The sequence below is a fragment of the Malurus melanocephalus genome, unplaced genomic scaffold (genome assembly GCF_030028575.1).
Source record: "Malurus melanocephalus ecotype Western Australia unplaced genomic scaffold, MMel_1.1 scaffold_81, whole genome shotgun sequence".
NCBI lineage: Eukaryota > Metazoa > Chordata > Aves > Passeriformes > Maluridae > Malurus > Malurus melanocephalus.
In genome coordinates, this window is record NW_026623313.1 from 1,932,043 (window position 1) to 1,959,009 (window position 26,967).

The 26,967-nt window shown below is 37.8% G+C and overlaps 1 protein-coding gene across 1 annotated transcript in view; it reads right to left on the reverse strand.

Moving 5' to 3' along the window:
- KCNH7 (potassium voltage-gated channel subfamily H member 7) overlaps positions 1-20,196 on the reverse strand; it is a 207,952-nt gene extending 187,756 nt beyond the window's left edge. Inside the window, exons 1-2 of the mRNA XM_057367653.1 lie at positions 19,939-20,196; positions 17,676-17,906 (exon numbers count right to left, since the gene is read on the reverse strand). Coding sequence (XP_057223636.1) covers positions 17,676-17,906; positions 19,939-20,014 — 307 coding nt within the window. The 5' untranslated portion in view covers positions 20,015-20,196. The remainder of the gene's footprint in view (positions 1-17,675; positions 17,907-19,938) is intronic.
- Between the last annotated feature and the right edge of the window lie 6,771 nt (positions 20,197-26,967).

A 26,967-nucleotide genomic window follows, 5' to 3' on the forward strand; every position in this document is an offset into this window, starting at 1 on the left:
TTTCAACAGCATTTCAGATTTCCAAACTATCATATTTTTAAAACTTCAGATTTTTTAAGAAYGTTTTGTTAAAGAAACAAATGCACGTATTTTTTTAATTACAGGATGTTTGGGAGCAGTGTTTGAGTTATTTATTCTCCTCTTTGCTCATTTCATAAGCCTTATTAATTGTTGATATTAATGTGACATACAATGGGACTAGTCACATGTTTTCATTAGTAATAAATGAATTTAAAGTAATATTTTAATAATATATTATGTCCATCTTTCCCCATTGTTTGTTTTTTTCCTGCCTAGATGATCAAATTTTAAGTAAAAGCTGTCACCCTAAATGTTTTAAATTTTAGTCATATTTAATTATTGTTTTGGCAGTTTGAAGCCAAACTTTTTGGTTTAGTAGATATCACAGCCTTCTCTGTGAGCTGAAATAATGTTCATTTTTTCCCAAGCTTGCACAGAGAAATTTAGCATTTGCAAAAATGATTGGGTTAAAACACAACCTGAAAATCAGTAGGGTGAAGCTTGAGAAAAATTGTGTTTATCACTCAGTTTGGCCAAGAAGCAGAATATTTCATGGAGTCTTGTACTGTCATTTATGCCTGTTTTCTTGTTGTGCTTATATATGTATTACAGAATCTATATTTGCTTTCTTTGCTTTTGGAGTAGCCTGTAATATACAGCTTCTCAGGAGGATCCTCACTCTTGAAGTGTGAACAGGGCTCCAATTCAAGAGATACATCCAAYTTTCTGTTTGACTTTTTCACTTTAATACAGAGCCAAGCCAATTTCATATGTAATATTGACTATAAAATTGACTGTATCTTTGATAAACAGTGTTAAACATCCAATTAGATAATTATGAGTGATTACAACCACCATAGCAAATATATCTAAAGCTATTTACTGTATTTCCCATGAACTGTATTAAAGCTAAAAATCAACATTGGTACCAAAACCAGTGAATACTGCTGAATTTTGCTAGTTGCTCTGAAGAAAAAATGTACTGGATTTGTAATTTGTCCCTTCTGTGTTTCACCATACTCTGATATTTATTTTAGAGGTAACATGAAAAATATGTGCAAATAAGTGTAAGTAGCAGCAATAAAAAAGACATCAATAGCACATTTATTTCTATATTATTGTTTGAAGACATTGCTGGATGCAGTATATTATTACTGAGTTTTACAATTGCAGAAGACAGATCCTCTACAATATAATAAGAAAAGCATCAGTGAGGTATTCAGCAAATCAGACTTAACACTTTCCTAAATTTTTACCTCAGGCTAGATTTTCAGAAAAGTTCTTATTCAGGGACAGAATGCAGGCCATTGTTTTCATAGCCCATAAATAATCAAAATCCTCACAAAGAACTAAATGAATAAACTTTCCTTGAAAACCTGAAGGAAAGGTGAAGTTATCATTTGAAAAAAATTGCAGGGTTAAAACTGGGGGCACCTTTGTAAAGAAAGACTGTGATTCTTGCTGTCAAACCACAGAACCGAATAAACAGCTACTTGCTAGGTGTGCTCGTCTGATTCATGTTCAGCATGTGMCTATACCAGATGCTTTACATTTCCCTTCCTCTCCCCACTGGAAGCTGCAGTAATATTAAAGGTGAAGTGAACTTTATGCATGTAGCTAACTGGAAATGTCTTCGGCAGGTGTTTGCATGCTTTTCTCTCACTTAAACTCAAACTTCTCAATGACTCTACAACTGTAGCCCAGAGAGTCTAAAATTTTTAAAAATAGTTTTGATTTGCTTCACTGATTGAAGGCTAATACACTTGGCACAACCAGAACAGATTTTAACTTGATTCAATCCTAGCAATTTTTTTCTTTGTACACTGCTGTTGCATAAGAACATTACTAGTTTGCTCAAACTATTGGTAGCGCAGGACAACCAGACTCAAAAACATTTCATTTTGGTTTGGGGTTTTCTTTTGCTTGTTCGGTTTTTCATTTAGTAATTTCTTTTTCTTTTGCAATACATAGATTTTATGTCCATGACAGGTAATAATGAACTTTATTTACAGTCCTTCAATCCCTTTTGGAAAGTTTCCTTTATAGATAGTACCTCAGGGAAATAATGTTACCTTTCGTTGCTGATCTCAGCTCAGCATCACAGTTCTGAWATTTTATTCCCATAAAATGTAAAACACTATCAAACTCCAACAAAGATATGCATGAAGGCCTCTATACTGCCTAAAATGTTGAAAGGAAAGCTGAATTTACCATTGCAAGCTTTAGAAAAAGCAATTWGAGGTGATGCAAGGTACCTCTCTAGCCACAGGTTCTGCTTACCCTTTTTGTTGCACTTTAGAAAGGCAGGTTAGATAGACTTAATGGAATTGTCAATCCTGTACTCAAAAAAGGTTTCTATTTAGCATTAGCACATTAAAATAAGATCCTATTTTTTTCCCAGCCTATAGACCAGTTCAATTGTTGAACTCACTGCCCTGATCTCTAAAATTTCCCACAATTACCTTGGATAAAAAAATGTGATTTCAAAGAATAAATATGCCATAACCCTACAGATTAGGGCTGAAGTTAGTATGAAAATGCTTCAGTTTAAAATACCTGCATATATTTTACTCTCATAATTGCTTGCAAACTGTACATTGTAATATATTGTGTATCTAAATGAGAATGACTTGCTGATTGTTAAAAAGGTGATCTGTTCAACAGTCRCACAAAAGCATGTATCTGTAAAGCCTTTATCAAATATCTACCTAATGAATATATTTAAACATTTCAAATCCAGATAAAAACATAAAAGCTTTCCCGCAATTCAAAAACCTTAGAAGTGAAAGTTAATTTCTTGGGGAGGTTTGCTTTACATTTCTTTTGTTTTACATAAAGATCATAAATAAATGGGATRTAAACACAATTTTGGAAGTTATGTTAGTCATAAGAGAATTTGTTTTGTAATACCTGTGTGTAAAAAGAACTGTGTTTCTCTGTGAAGCACAGGATCAGAAACAAGGCTAGAAAAGCTATCCTTTTGGCTCTTGCTCACATTCTGACTTTACTCGAGCCTTGTAGGGCCAAGTATATTTAAGCGTTCTTGACAAAAACAAGTCAACATTTGCAATCGGCTTGTCATGGAGATTCTGACAAGGAATATTTGGTCCAGTCCAAGAATGAGAAATTATTTGTATAATCTCATTCCTTTAAATTAAAAATAAGTCAAATGTCCCAGTACTATGCATGCTGAATTAACCCTATGCAGAAATAAAGCACATAGAAGTAGCTGCCCTGAACATGACACTATATCTRTTACATGCAGAAATGGTTTCAATTAAAATGTCAGTGTGTGAATCTCTCATTGACAACCTTAGAAGCACGAATGGCTTTACATCTGAGCTGAAATAAACACACACTTAAAGAAAAAAATTACAAATTGAAAAATCCTTGCATAATACTATATTTTAATGCATATGCTGGATGTGTTCTCTTCTGCATCATCAAATTACCGGTGTAGAGGGCAACCAGCATTTCTAAGATAATGCCAGGAACTGCTGTTGTACACCCTCAAGATACTTTTATCTGTCACATGGGCAGAGAGTARAAGACAGTCCCTTTTAGGCAGTCAGTAAAGCAGGTTTTATCTATGAACTTATAAACATCACATTAGGAAGATTAAAAATAAAATCTGGCATGAAACAGAGGGATTTGTAAGTGTTAAATATGCATGCAATATAGAGAAAAATTATTTGAATAAAAAAATTAAAAATATTATCAGTGCTGGTTTAGTCAGTGGAAATATATTTGATGAAGCTTATCAACACCTTCAAGCAGCAGTTGAACTCATCATTAATAATATTCATTAAATATGCTTTGTCACACTGTGCTTATTTAACAGTCCTTGTCTACAGATAAAGAACTGAGAGAAAATATGAAATGGCTGAATCAAATCTGAATAAGCTGTCAGGCCCCCCAGTTGCGGTGACTTAAACCAGCAGGATTATGTCTCAGTTATCTTTTTTAATATCCTCAGCTGGAATCACATCTCTAAATTATAGGTATTTGAAAAAGTACTGCTTAAAGCYGTGGGTCTGACATCACTAGAGTGGCACACAAGGTGCAGGATTCCCAAAGCTCTGCTGCTGTGCTCTGCTAGGGGACAGCTCCAGCAGGATGCTGAGTGCCATCAGTGCTGGCAGGCAGATGTCCTGAGCTCCTGTCAGGAGGTAACACACTTCCATACTGATTGTGGTGTTCCACAGGGTAGGGGAAGGGTAGCTGGCATTGTCCTAAAGGAAAAAGCTAGTACTGACCTTTGAAGAAAACAGCAGACTTCTGTCTCCCCTAGTCACTAACTAGGAAAAAAGAGCATAGGACAAATCTGTAATTTTTTGGAGAAAATATGAAATTAAAAGTGGCAGAAGATAAATGGAGAAGAAAATGCTGTCTGGAGAAGAAATCACATGACTAGATAAGGAAATGTTAGCAACAAACTTTTTCTTCTAAGATCAGACGTGTTTCAATAATGTTACCTCACTATTAAAAGTCACTGAAAGAATTTGACAGYGTGAAAGATATTTCTCTCTTAGAAGATCTGGTTTTTGCATATCTTTAATGATGGGAGTGAAGTGCTGAATAATGTATACTCAGGATACTCTTGTTAGTTGCCAGTGCAGTTGTCTTTATCTCTTAGTGTAAGAAAATTGATTAGCTGCTTCTAAAATTTAGAAGCACTCCATAGCAACTTTCTTTATCATTAAGCTGGTTTGGATGACTGTAACTCACAGCAAAATAAGCATTAGGCTATTTGTTTTCTTCTAAACTCAAACAAGTTTGTAGTAAAAATCTGCCAAAGAAAACCAGGCAGATGCCTAACAGACAGGCAAATTGGCCTCTATTACAGGAAAACACTATGTTCTTCATAATATAATATGTACAACACGGAATTTATACCACTTAGCACATCACTAATGATATTCAGAGAAGGTCTTCCTTCAAAAAATATCTCGTTTGCAATTTCAACCATCTTTAATGTGTAATGTAAAGTGATTTTTAGTGCATGAATATGTGTATCTAAGTATTTATGTAGAATTTGATGTCTAAAACTTGACATAATACTGAACCATTGAAGAGAGTATAAGAGTAATGTATAAAAGGAGCATAGTTGTCAATTAGTATAATAAAAGATATGTAAAATACCCATGTACACAATACTGAATTGAGAAGAAAAATAAAAGAAATATGGTATCTTACTCATTAGTTCTTCAAACATTGTAGAGGGTATGCCTCAAAKGCCTTCTCAAGCAGTATAACATTCTATTCAAATACACAGAAAAATGAGTACATGTATTAGAATACCAGTTGGCCCAGCAGAGAACTCATGACTGAGCTCTAGTGAAAAAAATAACCCAACACAAATGATACATGAAAGAGGAGGGAGCAAGGGCAGGCTRTGGGAGAGGAATACCAAAACAGTGCCCAGGCATACTGAAGTGGCTTGGAAAAGAAAAAGCTGAGCTAGATTTGAAACTCTTGGGTTATCAAGGGCAACAAGGAGAGCTTATGTTGCTAGTTTGTTAGCAGTAAAAGAATGAACAAGTATAACTCCAGTCTGCTGATGAGTGGGGACGGTGATTTAGTGACAGCAGATGCAGATAAAGATGAGGTACTTTAAACATTCACCTCCTCGGTCTGGGAAAGGTTTGAATCTTGAGGCAGTRGAAGAGGACTGAGACAGTGAGCTGTTGAGAAATTTCAGTCCAACTGTGTCTAGGATAAAGCATACTGGGTTGTATCATCAGGAGCTCTGCCAGTAGATTGAGGAAATTGATACTTCCCCTTCACTCAGWGCTCAGTTGATCGTACATGGAACAGTGAATCCAACTTTGGGCCCCTAATACAAGAGAAATGCTGATAAACGTTAATAAGGGCAGCAGAGGCCACCAAGATGAATGTGGACTTTGAGGAGTGGTTGAGGAAATTGGCCTTGGCCGTGAGCCTAGAGAAGAGACAGCTGCAAGAGACTTAATAACACTCTTTCAGTAGATGTGAGGAAATTACCAGGAGATGGAGGCAGGTCTTTTACTGAGGAGCRTGGCAGAATAATGATAGAAAGTGCTTTAAATTGGTATAAAGAAAAAMCAATTTCAATATGAGAGTACAAGTTGCTCAGAGAGTCTCCATCCTGGCATCCAGTCAGAGAAGTCCTAAGCAACCTAGTCTGAATTCTTTGTTGCTTCTGATTTMGGCAGGAGACTGGACTGGATGACCTCCTAGCTTTCCTCCTGACCTAAATGCTTCTGGATTCTGTGAAAACATTCTATGAAAACGTTATAAAAGACCAGTCTAGGAAAAGGATTCTTTGCCCTACTGGAATGCTAAAATGTTATATATTAGAGTATGTGCTGTGCTAACAGAAGGCTTTCTGAAAGCAAATACATCTGAGTGATCGCTATTTAATGATTCCCATGTGAAACAAAGCATTACACGTTATACAGATTGTGCCAGTTTCTAAAAAACAAGATACAAACAAAGGGTGAAATCCAAGAGACGAAAAAGTTACAATCTAAACTAGGTTATGAGAATATCCYTGGCTAATAATCAATTTAAGAGATGGGTTAGTCAAATCTAAAAAGATGTATTATATCCAGCAGAAATGTAAATTTTGTCCCATTGGTAACTTTATGTAGATGTCACAAGTATTCAGGATTGTGAAGATCAGAATCCATTATATATASCTAAAAAGCCGAATCAAGCTAGACACTAGATGAAATTTCAATTGTTTGAGTGTTTGGAAAGTGTAAGATTTTGTTTTGAGGAGGAAATAAAACCCTGTTTGTTGCATAATACATGCAGCACCAGATAAAATAATATTCAGATAATTGTTTTCTTTTTTTATTTTAGTAATGATGTACAGGCTTGATTTCTGTGACTGATTTTTGGTAKCACCTAAATAAGTGCTAAAACTGTCACAACAAATTTCAATGTGAGACTGGCAAATGGTCATTTTTTTCTCTTTGAAAAAAGCGTGAGCTTAGCAGCCACTGATCTTTCTTAACTGTGCCTCCTGTATTTTTTCTTTGTCATTTATTTGGCAGTTCTACCTTGTATATCAAATTTGGAAAAGTTGAGGGTTGAAGCTGACACAGGACTTGATTCTGCCTCTGTGTTCTCTTAATATGTGTCAAGAGAAGGGAACAGTTTGGACACTTCTGCCATTCAGTACAAACCCCAGCTGTCTCTAACCCCATTCTGGCACTTCAGGACCAGGTGTGTCCTCTCTAAGAGAAGAAGTTGTTTCTCTGGAAATTGCCCTTTATTATGACTGGACAGAGACACRTACACAGCTGCACTACCCAGGGCGTCTTCTGGCCTGCGGTCTGAGATGCTCATAAAAGAATAATCCCTATTAAGTGCAATTCCTATTAATGGTAGTTTTACAGAACTATCCCCTGTTGAATATCATTTTATATTCTCACTCTGTTATCCATTTTTTAGACTTGATCATGTTGAGAATTTTTTTGTGGCATTTTTATGTATATGTGCATTGGAAAATATTACAATGCAACGTTGGTGTACTGTATTGAAAAAGAGAAGAGTATAGTGTAAAAATGCAGTAGAGAATGATGGTTTGGAACTGTGAGGTTTTCCAGAATATATGTCTTTTGAGGTAAAAGACCCACTGCATTAATCAATCAACTTATTAGGAGCTACTCTAATTTGCTGTTCAGTTCAAACTTCCTCTAATTGAATGCATTTAATAAGAATAGTGCTTTATTAGCAAAACTGCTGTGAACTATAGAATATCAGTGTATATTCTATGATGGGGTAATTTTGGCAGCTCCTCAAAGTGGTTCTTAAACCTTTTAAGAAGGAGAAATGCACTTTTATAGTATATATGATAATAGATACACCTAATTGAAAATCTAGTCCTAAATTTKCTTTTACATGTAAAACTTCAGGTCAGACAATTCTCTTGCAGTAACTGAACCTCAGTGTGCTCTTCATAGCTATACCTTAGTTATAACTGATATTTTAGTGCCGGTGGAATCTAAGGGACAAGCCCCCCTCAACATTGGGATAGTCTACTTTCCAGATAACAATCGAGATTAAATGTGTAGAATTGCTTCTCCATAATTTTAAAAGCCAATTGACATCTCTTCTTCAGATATTCCTCAGAAAGTGAAAATAAAGTCCTTTGTTTGTTTTATTTACAGGAAAATAACCCCAAGGTGAAAAGGGACTAAGAATAAAATATTATTTAAAAGGGAAACAATTCAATAAATTCCCAGGAAGCAGGGACAAATGCTTTTGGACATTCAAATGTTAAAGAGATTATGTACACACACAATATATTGGTCTGGCTAATAATTATGTTTTGCATACGTTGAGTTCTGTAGAGACAGTGGTGCTACTGGTAATTCTGCTTCTGCAGGATCTTTTTTTGTACAAATGAGGTCAAAAGACAACCAGAAATGAACGTAAATAGATCTGCATGGTCTATGGAATAGCTCCCTTAGCTCTAATGTTCTTAGTTTGTGTAGTTTTTTATAAAATAGCCTCGCATACCTAACAGCTAGGAAGAAGAGTTGTCTTTGAATCCGCATTTCTTCCTCTTTTCCCCTCTTTAAATAACAGTGAGCATAGGAGGGGGAAGCCACCTGCACCCAGCTCCTGATCTACAAATCACACAAATCAGACACTAATTTGGCTTGTAGCTGCATTAGCAGTGAGTAGTTTTWAATTAACTTTTTAGGCATTTGGGAACAGGTCCTTAGATCCTACTTCTAATCCTGACATGAGACRTGATTTTCAGGATAAAGAGGAACAAGGTTTTATTACAGTTTTGTGGTCATCCATAAACTACTGAAATTCTTCTTTATCCCTCTGCAAAACTCTTCYTTAAAACTCTGTGGGTAAAACACTAAAAATGCTTCTGTCTGTTTTGTGCTCCCATTCTTTTTGCCATAAACAATCAGTATAACATATAGAAAGACTAAGCATGCTCTGCAAAGGATGCTCTGAATGGTGAACTGGCATGGACTGGCTCAGGATTAACATTAGACATAGATTTTCACACCAGTTTGTGAGCTGCTCCATTAATCCTTAGAAAAGGCTCAGATGCTGATTTATAGGTACCTGGTTTTGTACCTCAAGGCTGCTACAAGCTCACATCATATCTTTATGTTGTCCATGACTCCAGAGATAGTCCTTTTGGGAAGTGTGGTTTTTTATGTTGTATAGATTTTGGTGTTAAATTGATTCCTGGTATATTTTATCAAGCAAAAATAACACTAGGTACTTAAAATAGAAAAAAATTGAACATATTTTCCTTTCTTTTATCATCATTATTTAAAATGGCTCTTTGCTTTCTTTATTTCTTTCTTTCTTTCTTTCTTTCTTACTTTCTTTCTTTCTTTCTTTCTTTCTTTTGAATTGGAAGATATTTTTTAAAGCAAGTAGACAGAACTGCAAGGGTATTTTTACCTTAAATACCATGACAATAGGATTTATGGGCTACTGAGTTTCATGTTCTTTTGAAAGTATAAAAAGAAATGTCATAAACATGCAAAATACTAATGAGATTATCTGGYATTTTTTTCCAGGGAGGAAGGAGTAAAGCAGATTGGCATAAATGAGTTTTGAAAGGAGAAAATTTGCAAGCTATTTTCAGAGATACACTTGCATTGATTTGAATGAAAATCAGCAAAGAATGCTCTAAGAAATAATCTCAAAAGGGCACAGACTCCAAAGTCTGACAACAGCTGGGAAYAAGTGCTTTAGCACATGCATGTTAGTGATGAAACAAATTTACATGATGATTAACTGCTTTTCAAGCAGCCTAGGTATGAGACAAAGGCAAAACCCCCTAATATGTCCTTGTTCTGAAGTTATCTCTGCCTGTCTACCCTGTGGATAAAAATGGAAGAAGGTTTTCTCTGTGTTTTGCATGTTTCTTTCATAATTTGTGGTCTTTTTTGCAGCAACAGAGCTCCAGCTAATATTTGTTAGCAAAGGCATACTGTGTCTGTACGAGCAGTGCTCCAATGCCTAAAGATCCGGATTCTTCGTGTTGCAAAAATTAACTTTGCAATTTAATTCTGTGAAAGCTATTGGTGTGCAAGCCAAGTCCTGTGGCAGTAGATATTGTTATCTTGCTCTCAGGCCTTTAAGAGTGTTTCGGGCCACAGAAACAATCAGTTGCCATAGAGTTTTTTTGCTCAAAAAAACACCATGATTTCATAATCTGGTACTGTCGAGGATCAGTATTCAGATGTTGTGATAAATCTTATTTTCCTAGTATTTCCTAGAAGTAAACCATTGTTGTGTTTCTCTGAACTGACAATTTAGGCAAGAGCTTCTGTTTTTCACTGCAGTCTAATTTGGCAAATCAGAGACTTAAATTAGGTAATGGCAAGATAGAAGAGAAAGTATTTGTATTGACTGTGGTGATTATGGAGGAACAAGGACAGGAAAGMAAGAAATTTCGGCAGGTAGGGCAAACTCAAACACTGAATAAAACTCCAATTTCTGGTGTAAGCTTTCTTCTGGTCATTTCCACTTACTAACAGTAATGAAAGAGTTAATAATGTTKACACTTAAATACCATCTTTAGGTTTGGATGACATGATGGCTCTTTGTTAACAAATAAACTAGAATATATTCTGTGTGTGGATAACACCTCAATGCTATAACTGAGGCAGTAGCAAAACTAGGTATAAGATCTACAATTAGAATCCAGTTATAAAATCAGAAAAAGACAAGACCTTCCCTTTACACTGTTTACTTTGACATTTTTTCATACTGAATTTTGATATCCTTTGTGGTGATCTCTCCTGATGAGTTTTCACTGTGATTTCAGAATTAAAGAATTAAGGAAAATAGAAACAAAAGGGCTATATTGAGAAAGTTCGTGAGGGAGCTTAAAACTGTGGAAATGTCTGTGGAAATTCTGGAGGTAATTTTGAGATTAGTTATGGCTACAATTCTGCTTTCAAAATTAAATTTCAGTTTAATTTCCAAGAAATTATTCAAATATATATTATTTTCTTTAAAACAAATACAGTATACTAGACAAAAAGGTTYAAGCTGTAACAAAATCACAAGACAAATACTTCCCACCTCAGAGATGTGAACTTTTAGAGTTGCAGACAATGTGAAGTGAGCTAGTAACTATAGAGTCACAATACCCCGCTGTCATTGTCATTTATCCGCTCTGCCGGGATCGAGGTTCACAGCTACAGTTCTGATTGCTTTTGAGATATGCAGTTTCCAGAGTCAATTAGCAATTTCCATAGTCAGCTTTGTCTTGCTACTCTGAATCCTATACTGCTTGATTAAGCTTTTTCCATACTTAGCTGGGAAGAGCACGGGCTACCTAGCACATAGACTGAGTCATACACTAAGTCAAATATGTAGGGGACACTTTAAAAGTGGGCTTGAAACCATTAACATAAAATCTAACCCACACCACTGTTCCCTTTCCACTGCCTGGAACCAGAGGGAACAGCACTGATGTTAACATTGGTGCTACTCAAAGCGTCACATTTTGAAATTTGTTTCCTATCAAATATGCAAAAGGCTGCTATTAGAAAAGACTGGCTCTTCCCCCCATGTCTATTGCAAGGGGTGATGTCTGATTTGTTATCTGCATCTTTCTTTGATATATGGGCCAATYTGGTGGAGAAGGGAAAGAACCAATCAATAACATGAATTAGGAGTATGCAATAACTCAGTTATCATAATGTAACATTAGAAATGATGCACAATGAAGATGGAAAGAGGACACAATAAATCATGTGAAACCACACCAAAAATAGACTGACAGCATYTGTTCTTTTTGTCTCATAACACAAAACCAAAATAGCTTTCACTACAACTAAAAGGAACATATTAAAAACAGATATAAAAAAATTGCCAGCAATGCCTAATTAAAAAAAAGAAACTCTTTTCAGTATGTGTATTATATCACAACTTTACAGTACCATTTCACTGTAGAATSTATCAATTTTCTTACCATTACGGCACACTTTTTGAAAGTCAGTAATCATTTTTCTTTGTAGCTCAAACTAAGGAAATTTGGGCCCCTTGATTGGTAAGTTGACCCTGTGACATTCTGAATCCTGACATGAAATTGTACTATGGAAGTCCAGTGGAAGAACAGTTCTATCTTAACACTGTACTGAAATGAAAGACTCCTGATCTACTAGCCTGCAGGTTTTTTATTTGTGCCATGGAGGAACTCAAAACTGTCAGAAAGGATTTTTCCAAATTAAGGAGTTTTTTTCTGTTAAAGATGCAGTACCTACCTATAATAATAGCAATTGTATTCTTCATTATTTATTAAAATTATATATATATATCTGCGCCTGCCTTTCTGACCCTAAACGCTGCCAAAGAGGATAATTTAGAAGTCAATTTAGTTGTTGTCGTATTTATTCAGACACTCTCTCTCATTATAAAAGTCTCCTCCTTATCTAAAATCCATTCATCTTCACATGGGAAGAAAAAGAAATATACTGGAAAGCCAAGGAGTTGAAAAATAAGATTGAAATTGACCCATAAATATGCTTTCTTAGGATATCTAAAAGCTGCTTTATCATAATCATTAGGTATCCTACATGAAATATGAATAAGGAGTGACCCACAGTTATGGGCAGAGACAGGAACTGTATCAGAATGGAGACAGATAAATGAGATATTTGATCACTGAGRTATTGTCTCGCTGCTGATGGTGCTCCTTGCTGCAAAATCAGCAATACTGAATGGGGCAAGGGATTCTTTTTTCTTGACAAGTATTAAGGGTAGAAACACTGCACTACAGACATAAGAATGGATGTCCTCATTCATTTCTAATTGTACAAAATTTTCAGTAACATTCTGGATTTCATCCAAGGGGTATTTTAAGAATGTCTGGAAAAAAACCCTGCACTAGGAAAGTCTTTCTGACAGGTTTTTGTGGGGGGTAACAGTTTCTTTATCAAAATGCAGTCAGATAGTGTTTCTATATCAAGGAGTCCTACACCAGTAGGGTATCAGAGAGATTTGATTCATTAACCTTTCTCAACAGCTCTGGATAAGGCACTGGAATTATGGTCAAGACTGCACCTGCTGACCCTCACACTAGAGCTAATGTAAGGAGACATGACACACATGCAAGCATCTTTCTTTTCAGTTGTATTTTTTATTGATTCATACGTTCACACAAACAGGTGGTAAAACGCCTAAGCTGACTGAAGTCTAGATGATGGGTTTCTAAATGAAGTCCCGATCTTTCTATTTAAGAACACTTAATACCATTTTTCACTTTATTTTGTCAGAATGTTTGCAGATTTTTCTTATTTTCTTATCCTCAAAAAAGAGCTGAAAATATTAGTTTAGAAATGTGTTTTGAAAATGCAAATATGTTTAATTTGCAGTCAGTTGTAGAAAATTTTTTTTTTGAAACTGRGTAAATGGCAAGTAGTTTGTGAGGTTTGTACACATTCTGCAAACAATTGCTTGAGCTTATCTTTGCTCAAACCTATACTCTGCCATGGTTTTTCTCAACCCTAGAATATCTGATGCATATAGGCKAACCTTAAATGATCCTATCTTCCTTTAACAGATATTACCTGCAAGCTTAGACATATCCCATTATTGCCCACAGAGTATACAGTAAGAAGCAAAAATGTATTCTGTGGTACAATACTTTCTTATTAGTATATATCCATTCTCCATCCCAAAATAATTATACTTTTTATATCAAAAGTTTTACAGCTTTACCACCTCAAGCAGTATTTTACATCTGTCAAGAATGATTTATGCAATAATGACTTAAACTGCAAAATGGAGTCCTCAAAGGAAGAGCTGTCAAACATTTTCACCATAAATAACTTTATTAAAATAAGAACTGATATCCTGTATAAACAATATTTTGCCTTCAAGTATAATTCAAATCATATAGCTATAACATTAGTGAAAAAATTGTGAGTAAGGAACATATGATATTGCTGCTTTGATATCAGAGTATAACTTTTTAATTAAGCAGATGCTAATGCCTAATGGGCACTCCTTGGAAAAATAATCTGTTTCAAAATAATAGTTCTTGTGACTTGTCTGTATTTATCTATTGCTCTTTTTAAAATGGGGTATTTATATTAGGAAAGAAATTTACTGTGCCTTTAATCCCAGGAGCATATCCAATGATGTTTGTGAAGCTGCTTGTACCATGAGAACCGGTAAATTTGGACCTTTAGTTTTGGCACCATCTGTTCSCATTAACTATTTTTCTCACTAATTTATTGTTTTGGTAGCTATGTAATTGCCTACTGTGGCACTACTTGAACAGGACAGAGAACTGGAACTTTGCTTGGATTGARTAAATACCCTTCTGAAAGGAGCAAGGAGAAACTAAACCCAGAAATAAGCTATATTAACAGTCTTATTGTGATAGAAATACTCYGAGAGCAGCTACTAAGGCTTTCAGCTGCAAATGTGACAAACTGCTGTGAAGACCCTGCTGGTGTGGTTGGGACAGGGCCTGCTGGGTGCCCATGCTGGCATCTSACCTTTTGGCCGTCTAAACAATTACACAGAGCTATCACAAACATTCAACACTTTTCTGCACCCTCACCACACCACATGGTGAAGAGAGAAACAGGCCCCATCCAGGTTACTCATTTATAAATCCATGATACATAGATTTTTTTTTCTCCTTTGACTACTCTGTCATCTGTCTGTAATGTTTAAGGCAGTATAGATTCAAACAGCCACTGTTTTCTGACTATCAACTTGCTACAAAATTTTTCCCCATCCTTCTGTTCCCATCTTCTTTGAGTGTGTAATTTGGCCGAAAGATAAAGGCAGAGAACAAACAGCAGCTTTCAGTCTTACCTCACGAAGATGTTTAAACCTCGAGATCGTGCACTTTCATTRAGAAAAGTTGACTACAGATCAGCAGAGAACATCAGAATCTAATTCCCATGTATGTGTGCAATACCATTTTTCYATAGCAAGAATTTTCTTTTGAGTTGATCTTTAAAGCTGTGACATTTTAAAATCATATGAGGTGGTATTTAGAATCAAAAAGAAAAAGCATTATTTATAGAGTGATTCCCTTTCTGATATCTGCATTGCTGGAATTCTGATGACAGTTGAGCATTATAAGTGATCCCACTGACATTTGCTTTACTTCAAAACATTAAATTAATTTTTAATATAATCGGTGGCTTATGTAGAGTAAATGATAGTGTGATGTGGAATAAGGTTTTATTTGCAATTCACTGGGCATTTAGTCAGGAGTGTGTAATATGGTCTTCAGAACCTCCTGTCAGTGGAACCTCAAGCAATTCACACCTTGAGGTATCTTCCTCCTCCRTATGCTTAGTATTACGTTAAACCTTATACAATGGCTTGCCAGGAAATAAAGTGTCAAATCAAACCTTTAAGCAGCGGATAGTTCATTGGAATAACTTGGGTTACTCACACAGAGAAAGTTACATTTCTAACTGTGCTAGAATTGACCACTGAAAATTGGAAATTTCTGAAATTGACCTCAAGTCTCATTCCCACTCACAGCACACATGCAAAATAAGCCACTAAGCAGGCACTACACTCTCACACATTTGAAAAGGCTTRAAATTTACTTTGTTCCACAACCTAGAGGAAGTCTTTGTTACACTACTCTTTGTACTGTTATGATTACAGACTATGTTATATATAGGTACATGTATATATTCTATATATTGCAAAATTCAGATTTGCAAATTTGAAAAAGTGAGGATGAAAAGTAAGGTATATATTTTTGAGTTATTCAGAATAACTATAGSATATGTTTACTAACATGCATTATATTCATCATAGAGCTACTTTCAATTTTATGACACCACATGGATTTCAGATTTTCCATCATATTTTGAAAAGGAATTGAACATTATGTGGAACAAAAAAAAAAAGTCTCTATATACAAACAATCAAGCTGCCAGATATGCATGTATTTGAGTGTCAGACCTATCTTGTATTCTGACAATTATTGCCCGATTCACCTGTGTTAGTTTAAATTTAGCAGATCATGCAATGCACATGTTAAATCCTTTTCACATTTAGACAAGTAAAATATTGCRACAATTAAAGAAATTATTCACAGAAGGGAAGTTACTGAAAACTCTTATGCATAAGATTGTTTACACTGAAYAATCTGTAACTCAGCATTCAAAACGGTTTATGAAAGATACCACAATTTTCAAGGATAGTACTACTTTGGTTTGTCTCAGATTATGGTGTGTTGCATGACAGAATACAGCATTCCAGAAAAGGATCTATCTATCTATCTGTCCGTCTGTCTATCTATCTTCTGTAAYTGACAGATAAAAAGTACTTTTAAAGCCTTTCCCTCCATTCTAATATTTTGTGAGACTTTAGGACTTTTAAACTACCACATCTCAAAACAGTGCTCCAGGCTGGTGGCTGTGAAAGTTAGCAATGACATTCTTCTTTYGCAATATTATTTTTAACACATGCCAAGTTAACACAAACACAGGGTAGATGTGTCAAAGACACAGTGTCAGGTCTCCTGAGAAATCCACATCCAAGGCACAGCTACTACAACAAATCTTGACCGAAATCTGCTCCAGACCACCAAACCAGATCTAAGAATAAAGGGCTCTACTAAGAATCTGCTACAAAGACTGTGCTTAAATATTGGTAGCGTGGGTAGAATGGTTGGCCTGAGTCCTATCTGAATTATACCAGCCTAATATTAAAAATAATATTACTTAAGTCTCTCCAAGATAACAACAGAATTATTGAGAGCAGGATTTAAYTCTGTGACTTTAAAATAAGAGAGCACATTGCATGTGATTCTAAAATTGATGTAAACAACACACTGGCACTTCTCCAGAACTAATTTAAGCTCAGCATTTGAATATGAATTTCCTTTTCCTTCTCCCAGGAGTGTACACAGCAAGAGACAAGGTACACCACAATTATCCATTACTTGAATTCATTTGAAAGATAGGTGTTTCTGTAAATAACTCTAGGTAATTAAAAAAACAAAAAACCACAAACCAAAAAAACAAAAAAACCCAACCAACAACAAACTACATATAGCTATTATGTATTATAATTAGTTTCCATGAGTTTGCATTTTTAAATCTGCACATACATGTCTTCATTTTATGCACTTAACACAAAAAGTATCAGCAGATTTCCTATTCTAGGCAAACCCAGATTTTGACTCTGGCAATTCTAGAACATTGGTAGTTCAATTGCAGGTACTTCACAATATCTCAGCTCTGAAAACACTTGTCCCTTTCTTTAAAAGCTGATGCTTTCTTTATGAGAGGCCGTCTTTTTCTACTTTTATCTTTGTGGCAAAATATTGCATTTAAATCAAGGTATGCTTCGTCTATGCTGATTACTTTAAATTATTTACAGTTTGTTTAAACCAACTGGGAGGGGAACTGTTCCAGAGTTCTGCAACTTCTGTTCCAGAGTTGCACATACTGTCCTGGCTTCATTCAGCTGGGAGAGTGAGCATGCAGTGATGTACTCCATACACCCACTACTCTCCGGGCAGATTCCCTCACTGATACACACAAGTGCATTCCACTGGACTCCAGAGAAATGACAACACCTTCAGCAAAGGGGCTGGCCAGMACATCGCACACACTTTTACCAATCAACTGCTAACCAAACACACAAAAAGTTTTGAAAAGAAAACCAGACTTTACCATCTTTGTGATAATAGGTGACTTCTACTTTCCTCTCCTCTGACCCCAGCAGGGCTTGAGCAATTTGGGCAATATGRTGTCTTTTGGTCTCTGGCCCATGAAGGAAATCACAGGTGCAAGGTTTCTGCATGACATCTGGCCTGGAGAATCCGGTCATCTCACAGAACCCATCATTGCAGTAGATAATGGCACAATTCTGCACTCTAGCATTAGCAATGATGAATTTTTTATCTGCAATAAAAGAAAGTGATGCATTTTTTAGTACTCTTTCAACATTTCTTATGGGGTCGATTGCAGGGATGAATGGTGAACAACCTTTCCTTTCATGGGAATGCCTGAAATACAGAGATTTTCAGTCATTTAATGAAGCTAATTTGATCCAYAGCTTTTAAAGAAACTTCAATTAATTCAGAATACATTAAAGATGAATATAGYTGCTTTTTAAGGAAATAAAACCACATTATGCAAGTCTCTGTAAATCTCCTTTTGACAAAATTTTGTCTGTTTCAGGCTTTACTGAAGGCCAAGTGATGAGTGCTGTCCTGCCAATTGCAACTCCAGGAAAGTCCTTGAAAAGTTGGGGAGAAGTAGAACCTCGGGAAGGGCATTCTACTCAAGTGAGGGGCTTCCTGGTGTAAGGTCGAATCTTCTCAATCTAGTCTGCAAGGATTTTCATTGAGGTGAATGACAGTACATTTATAGTCAGTATTTTAACAAATCTACCTAGAAAATAACAGAAGAAAAAACAGGTTCCAAAAAACAACAAAAAAGGAGGGTACATGAAATGATTATTATATTAGAAATATTCTGCACATTTCTCTGAAGTTCTGTGCTTCCATCCATCCTTCTTTCCCCAACTCTCATCTCAAAGAAAGGTTCAAAAGTTTTCAACTCTTACTAGTTTGTTTCTGCTTGCCTTTATAACACACTACTGTAATTAGAAATGTGCAACTTTGATACATTTACTGTTAAAAATACTTACTACATTATACCGATTACATGTCCTTTAAGTATACTTAAATATACTAGGAGATTGGTTGCTTTATAAAGGATTTCTTACATGAAACCAAGTAAGCAGTGCAAGTCTTCAGAATTTTAAATACGGTCTGCCTTTGAACACATTGAAATATTTCGAGATTTCAGTCTTCCTTTTTCTACTGTCTTTCAATCATGCTGAACTTTCACTACCACTTGCCTGTTTATTAGCCAGTGCTTTATTACCTTCAAATAATATACACTTCACTACATAAAAACTTTAAGYAGCCCCACTGACTTAGCATATATTAAAATTAGGACTAGCACCATCTTTATTGTTTTCTTAAATAATATAAATATTACAAATGATAATGTGGGGTTAAGTATGACGAAGTATGTGAACTGGAATTAGCTGTAAGGGTTCACACTAAACTGATGCTAAAATTATGCTAAATATTTAAATCAATGTACATATATCAAACTACTGGTTCTAAATTAAACTCCTTTAAAGCATCAAGTGTTCCTTCTTACAGCTGATAGTAAACCAGAATTCTGGCCAGGAAAAAGCACTTCACCTTCAGCTTCCTCGACAGGTAGTAAACTGCTGCATTGGAAAAGATCTCACAGACTCTCCCTGAGGATGCACTTGCACTGGTTTGATAGATATTTTAGACTTACATAAACAAAACAGAGAAATTTGACAGCTATACTAAAATGCAGTCATGACAACAAGGTAAGAGAGTATTTTCTCTTTAATAACTCTTCTGCATATTATCTGTTTCCTCTAAATCAAAGTGAAATTCTGCTTTATTTTGAAAAGGCAATTGTAATTAACAGCATTAACAATCAYAATAATAATAAATCTAGCTTATTTTTTAGACATTGCACAGACAGCAAGGTTGTACATTCTGCTTTTAGAGCCATCTCACTGGTTCAGAAGGTAAGAGATATAACTTCTATAGCTATACAATATGGATACAGTCCATGAACTATTAAAAGATAAAACTATTCCTTGAAATAGTGTGGGGGGAAAAGCCCCAGCGCTCCCCCCCGCGCCAAAAAAAAAAACCCCGAAAACAAACAACCAAACAAGCCCACCAGCCAATAATTCAACTTGGTAATATGTATTCCAGATCAAAAACATTGCTACTTCTGCCAGGGATCCCCTCCTTACCTGCGGGGTTTTCTTTGCAAGCTACAAACTTAAAAACAGTCTGGAGCTGCTGTCCATTTAGTCACAAGCAGAATAAAACTACTATAGCAAAATAGATAGAAAGCGAGAACTTACTTTGCCCTTCAAATTTTCGTATGATTGTACCCAGAAATGTATTTTGTGGTGCCACATGACCTCTGCGAACAGGCATGTTTGTACAGGTCTTCGGTTTTCTGTGCACAATGACTTCTCCAAGGATCTCCTACACGGCTCCAGCCCAAAGCACCGAGCCAGCTACCCTTTGTGACAAATCATCGTCCTCTGGAGCTCGGAAATCTCTTCCCATTAGCACCACTTCTAGAGACACGCTTTTCCTATTGGAGTCAGATTCATCCCCCAGTTTCTTTCTTTTTCTTTCTTTCTTTCTTTTTCTCCTTGCTTTCTTTTCTATTTTTTTTTTTTCTCCTGGAGGAGCTCGGACGCTATTGTCTGGGGCGGGTAGGGGTGGGGTAAGAAGGAGGAGATGGCGGTGGGGGAAGATTACAAGGGTAATCGATCTCTAGCACCAAACATCGCCAATTTTCCAAAGCAAATGGCTGTGACCCGGCAGTTTCCGTCGCTGTAGTGGTGGTTTGAGGGCTGGAAGACTAATGTTGCTCCGCTGCCAGAGGGAGTGACGTTCCCCCCCTCCGGGCTTCACCACGGCGCGCAGCAGCTCGGATTACTCAAGCGTGGTTTAGCAAGAGCCAGCCAATAAATCTCTTCAAAACTCAGCGACAAACAGCGGCATCAGGAATGAGCTACACCCCGGCAGCACCGCGACGTGCCACATCCCCCACCGCGGCGGCTGCAGGGGTCAGCGGGGACCGAGGGCGCTGGCGRCGGGGGGGCCCCGCCACCTCCGGTAGCCCCGGCGTCCCCGCCCTCCCGGCACCGCCAGCCCCTTCGCGGCCCCTGAGCGTGGCCCGCCGGGGAGCCCCAGGCGCTGGCAGGGCCGGGGGAGGGAGGGAACTTGGTACACGCCCCGTCTGGGGCGGGAGGCGGCGCGAGTAGGGGTCGATTCTGAGCGATGGGGGAGCGGGGGAAGGGACCACCGGAGCCCTCGGCATCCTTCCTCTCGCCGGTGGAAGGGATTGCCCCCTCCTACGGCAGCGTGACCCAGGCGAGGGCTTCCCCTCGCCACAGACCCCCCTCCTGGGAGGAGAGGGGATTCCCCCGGCGCCCAGAGCTGCCCCCCGGTCGCCAGGCAGGTGCCATTCTCCGCCCGGGGCCGAGCGAGCGGCGCGGAGGGCCCGCCGGGTGCCGCGGGTGCGGAGCCCAGCCCGGCCCGCGGCGGCACCGAGCGGGTGCCGAAGCCGCCCCGTCGCTGAGCCGCTGCCCGGGACGCGCTCCGCCCCGGGGCCGGGGCCGGGGCCGGGGCCGGGGGGGGCGCGGTGCCCGCTCGGAGCTGGCCGTGGTGCTGGGGCCGCCTCGCCGGCGCGCACGGAGGCGCCGCTGCCCGCGCTCGGCCCGGGGAGCGCCAGCCTCTCCCCACCTGCCTCCTCTCAGCTTCTTCCATCCCACAGGAATMGCTGGGGAGGCTCCCGGGGGAAGCGGGGATTATTTTCAGGCTGTAATTAAGGCTTCCTGCAGTACCCAGCAGGCAGAACGGTGTGCGTTCAGCACGGCTCGGCTCGGTGACACGGGGAGGGGGCTGGGGGCAGCCATGCCATGCTGGAGAGGCATTGCCAGGGTAGTGCAAAGCACCGGCRGCTTCTTAATAAACTCATATGGCAAAAAAAGAGAGGCACCTGAGCACCGTTCTTTGTAATCGCAAGCACAGGATATTGAGCCGGCAAACCACCGCTCCCCACCTGTTCTTCCACGGCACAAACAGGTGTTTCCTTATTCCAGTGAGCTTTTCTCAGGTGTGGCCTTTGTTTCACTRTTACCGTGTGTCATCTATATTTATCAGAGGTGAGGCACAGCCTATTGAGTATGAGGGTGCCTTTCTGGACTAATTTAATTTAATCTCAGTGGAATCATCCTGGATTTACACAACTGTGAATGATGTCTGAAAATATAATTTATATAGACATAAACTGTATTTAGATGGCTTCATAGTAATTGACTGTATACTAATTACAAAGCCTCAGCTACATTAGGTGATATGTAATCAGATGCATAATCAATCTTACGAAGTGAGCGTTGCTTATTAACAGAAGTGAATATTTAAATCTATTTTCAGACATATGGACCAAATGAAAAACATACATTTTTTTTAATAATATTTGGAGAAGTCATTTTTTTGACTGATAAACACTAGAGAAAAAATCTCTAAAAATACTTTAAAATATTTTTCCTTTTGTTTGGATGGTGGATAAATCTTCAAGTTGAGCTTTTCTCTTACTGCACTTTGTCTTAATGAAGAACATATACTTTTCTGAAAATGAATTCAAGTTCCCAATAACAGTAGTAGAAACAGTGAAGAGGATCATCTTTATTTTAACACCTAACATCTAGTCTAGACATAATGGCCAGCAGTGACATAATTCTCATTTTTACATTAAAATGTCACTTTGATGTTTCTATAACAGCAATAGAAAATAATCACAATAAAATCATGACCTTTACTGAAAAATCRATGTTTTATTCAAGTATTCAACAATTAATATCACTGGATCAATTACAGGCTAATAGAGTCCAGAGCCCAGTGCTTTAGATGCCAGTCTGGAAAGAAAACAGGAAACAATTAAAATACGAAAATACTTCTAAGAATTCAAATTTCACTGAAGCCCCATATTTTTTTGTTAAATTTGAGAGCCACACTATGTTTGCCTGAAAGCTGAAGGCACCAGAACTCCACGGCTCTGGTAAACCATTTTGTTCTGTCTCCAGATGGTAGCTTGAACTTTGATGTTGATTATGTGAATGTACGTTAGAGTCCTCTTTTTTCCCCACTTTTTATCCACCTTGGTTGGTTTAGAACTGATAAAGATAACCCCAGTCAAAGCAAGATAACTGCTGGTGAAAGACAAGATCTGAGATGTGGTTTCTAGCAGGGAATGAATTGACAAGAATGATGGGTTGTAATARCTGCAGGAGCAATAGGTGACATCAGAAGATCTTTCACTGAGGCGATTCACACTCCTGCAGTCTTGTAGATGATCTATTGCTCCTGGAGTGCTTAATACTCCTTGTGCATATTGCTTGATAATTTTCTCTAGCAAGCCAATAGTGAGAGAAGTGCGAGARGAAAATATATTAAAATTGGACAGTTTACAGCGAGCTCAGAGAAAGTAAATCTGGAAGAATTTGCATTTGGTTGGGAAAATATGCATGCAAGTAGGCAAGTTTGAATTCGTTATAAATGTGCSTCTCTAGTGTGATTAAAGAAACGGAGAAAGCCATAGAGATATATGTTTTATCTATAAAGTTGCACAGTTGCTGACTCTGCAAGAGACCAAGCTATGGAGGGAGGGTGTCTCCGGAGCTCGCATCCCTCCGGCGTGGCCGATGCCGTGTCCTCTGCCACCTTGTGGCATTGGCCCTTGTGGCATTGGCCCTGGTGGCATTGGCCCTGGTGGCATTGGCCCTTGTGGCATTGGCCCTGGTGGCAACACCCTCGCCACAGCCCAAGGAAAGCTCCCCAACGAGCGCTGCTGCTCCTCAGCAGAACTGTACACGGCATTTCCTGGCCTCAAGTAGAGCAGCTGATTTTGAAACAGTGGTCACAAGTTTCTCTGGCATTTTAACTACTTCCTTCTCAAGTTCCTTAAGAGAATTTGGAGGAGTATATGCCTAAAGATTTATTACTGATCTGTTTCCACGTCCTGGTGGTTAGCAATTCAACCCGGTATTGTCAGGGAAAGACAGCTCTGGGGAAATGGCTTAAATCATATTTCCCATCATATTTTTGGTGGGGAAAAGAAAAAAAAAAAAAGAACACAGATTTAGTTAAGCATTCTTATCATACTTGTCTATTTCTTTTTCTCTTCGATGCCACAGAAGACTTTCCATAAGAGAAATGTCTTTCCTTTTCCAATTCAAATAATCTTTAACCATATGTTGTTACTTTTCAAAGTCCTATGTTTGYCCTGCTGTACACAAAGTTTATAAGTGCATTCCTATTTGAATAAACATTTTTTGTACTGGAGCAAAATGCTGTTAAGTCTTGATAGTTCTTGGGTTTTTTCTTATTTCTTTCTCTTCCCTGCCATTGTTCCAGCTAGAACAGGATATTTGTGTTACTTTTACCACATATATCCTGCGTGTTCCTGTAATTTATTCATCCATCTATGTTACATATGCTTACAATTTTATATAAGGCTGGGATTGCCTTCAGAACTGTCAAGAGAAATACTGAAACTTTATTTTGAATCYCATGTTGTGGTAAGATGGCCTTTGTGATTCCCTGGCAGATTGATGTTTCTTATCATCACCCTTAGTTTTTATCAGTCTTGCTTTCTTGTTTCTTTACTCTTTAATGTCTTTCCAGAATTTCAAGCTATAGCTCTAGATTTTGTTTTAATCCTTCACAATAATGATTGTAATTTAGATTATGACTGTCTGTGCTTTAGGCAGTAGTTGCCTGGGACAACAGACTGCCAAATTACCTCTGCTGGAGAAGATAGAAATCGGCTGCTTGAACATCATGAACATCCAAATAGCAAATCTCTGCTGATGCTGCTGAGAGAGGCACTGGATGAGTGTGGTGGYAGTTGCTGATGCCAGAGCTGGCTCCTTCAAGCTTTGTCTTAGCTTTCACTGTGCTGATGCCCCAGGATACCAGGTCATTCCTCATCCTAAAACCTCGTTGTCTACACAGCTACCTACCTAGAAAAATGTAGGGAATGCTTCACTATTGTTGTTACAAAWTTCACCTTGAATTAGGTCTGATTATAATTATTTTGTTTTTCACTTTTTCTATCTGAAAAAACAGCTCCTATTCCTGGCAAGACCACTAATGTCAATGAGATTGCACAGAGGCAATTATTATGTTTGCCCTTAGGGCATACGTCATCACTGTGTCTGCATATGAGTCTCATTAATATTCAGCACTTCAGATATCTACAAGGGAAAAAGAGTATCAGGTTTTTAGTATGACAAAAGAAGTGTCTGCATGAAATTACAGTCTAAAAAGTGATTACACATTTCTATTTAATTTTACAGCTATCTTAATCGGTAATAAAAAAARGGTTATGTTATATTTTGTATTTCATTCAAAGTATATTTTACATGTAATTCACTCTGAGAGACAGTAATTTGATGACAAGAATATGAATTATAAATGCAAAATCATAAGAGCAGAACTTCTGTGAGGTAAATTTCCTAGTCTATTAAAGGTAACGTGACTTGGGAAAACAGTAAGGCAGCAAACACCTTAACTTTTTCTGTAAGGGTTAAAAAAAATGGTAGTTATTCTGCAGTATCCATTGGTATYATTATGTGCGATATTAGAATGCCTAGGGATTCTGAACCTCATGACTTAGGATCATTTTGGAATTAGCARGTACAGGTATGAAAAGAGAATTACAAAACCACCAATATATCTATCTACTCAATGCCCTGCCWGTGGATCATTCCCTTTAGTATATTTGCATTTGTATTATTCATTTAGGATTTAAATTATTCAAGCAAYGAGGCTTCCACTTCTTCCTCCGAGAGACTCTTTCAATATCTCTCTGTCTCACCACAGGGCTTCATTGCCACATATTAAGTACGGTCTTGGTGTTRGCTCTTGTTTTGGGGGTTTACAGCATTTAGATGCACTCTGTGTTTCCCTGGGTTCTTGGCCTGGAATGGGCACTTCAGGCTACTCAGTGCTGACCTTCTCTGGCCAATTTAGAGAATCAGGAATGACCCCAGCATGTGCTGTTCCTCTTCAAGGTTTTCTAGCTGGATTACAGTGCTGTGACTCTATGATTGTGACAGCCGTCAGTCCAAAAAGAACCTTGATTGTGATTAGGAAAGACACGAAACATACTTCTATTAATTTATTTGTTTCCTCCTGCTATATATAGAAAAATTTTAATAGTACACAAAACCAGTGCCCTGCTCCGTATATTTGTAATTCTGTTCCACAGGGAAATTTTATTTAAGATAAATCTATGCATTCTCTGTAATCTGTCCTCCATCATAAAATAAATTCTGGGGTGATATTTTATAATAATAGTTCATGCAAATTCATGAAAGAAGTATTGTGCTTATTATTATGTCACATATCTTCTTAYGTTTTAATCTCTTTGGAAATGTATGCCTAGAAAATATGAAATAAGCTGGGAAAGGGAAAGAATTCATTGGCAAAGCATGAATAAATTAAGTTATTGTCTGTAAGCTACTAATTGAACTAGATCCATATATTTCTAAAATTAATTATCCTTGTACCCAAATTCCCGTTGCCTTCTCCACAGTGTATTCAAACATTAAGTGTTAGGACTGCCATCTGTCACGTGAGGCTCATTCCTTTTCTTAGCCTCTCACTTGAATAAACTGTGGTTAGAATTCCTTCTTCTACACTGGCATGTTCTGACTGTGTTTTTGTCAATAATAATGAAAGAGTGCGCCTTGCATTTGGAGCAGATTTATGGTGATTTCTGGCTCTCGACCTAATGCCAATAGGCACAGCAATGGCCTAGACCCTCCTGAGGTTACAAGGTTTCTGATTTTGCCTCAAGTTCCTCCTAGTTCAGCTGCAGCAGGGTTCTGGRGTGTGTGTCCTCTGGGAAAGCAAGCTCAGAATAGGACCTGAGGGGTGAGTAGCCCCAGCACATTCTGTGYTGACACAATTTCCTTTCACAGAGAATTTCAAACTGTGTTGTTTCTAAGCAATAATAAATAAAAATGGGCCATATCAAAATCTTTCACTAAATGAAATTACTGTTCCCAACTGTTCTGCAGATGTCCCTCTCTACTTTTGGGGATGGGGTTTACTTCAGAGAGGTCACAAGATGAAGAAGATTRTTTCTATTCTTCAGCCTTTTCTCTCAGGTCAGGGTATAGGAGCTGAATTCTGTTTGGATAATATTTCCATATGCTGCTAGTTTAGCAAGCAGTAGATAGCCAGAGCTCCTCTTTTCCTTTCCTCTGCCCTGCAGCAACTGGCAGTGAGGCATTGCTGAGCAGCTGTAGGGGCAAAAAAGGACAGCAGCTGCTCTGAACTTGGTTCAGGGCAGACATCTTTCC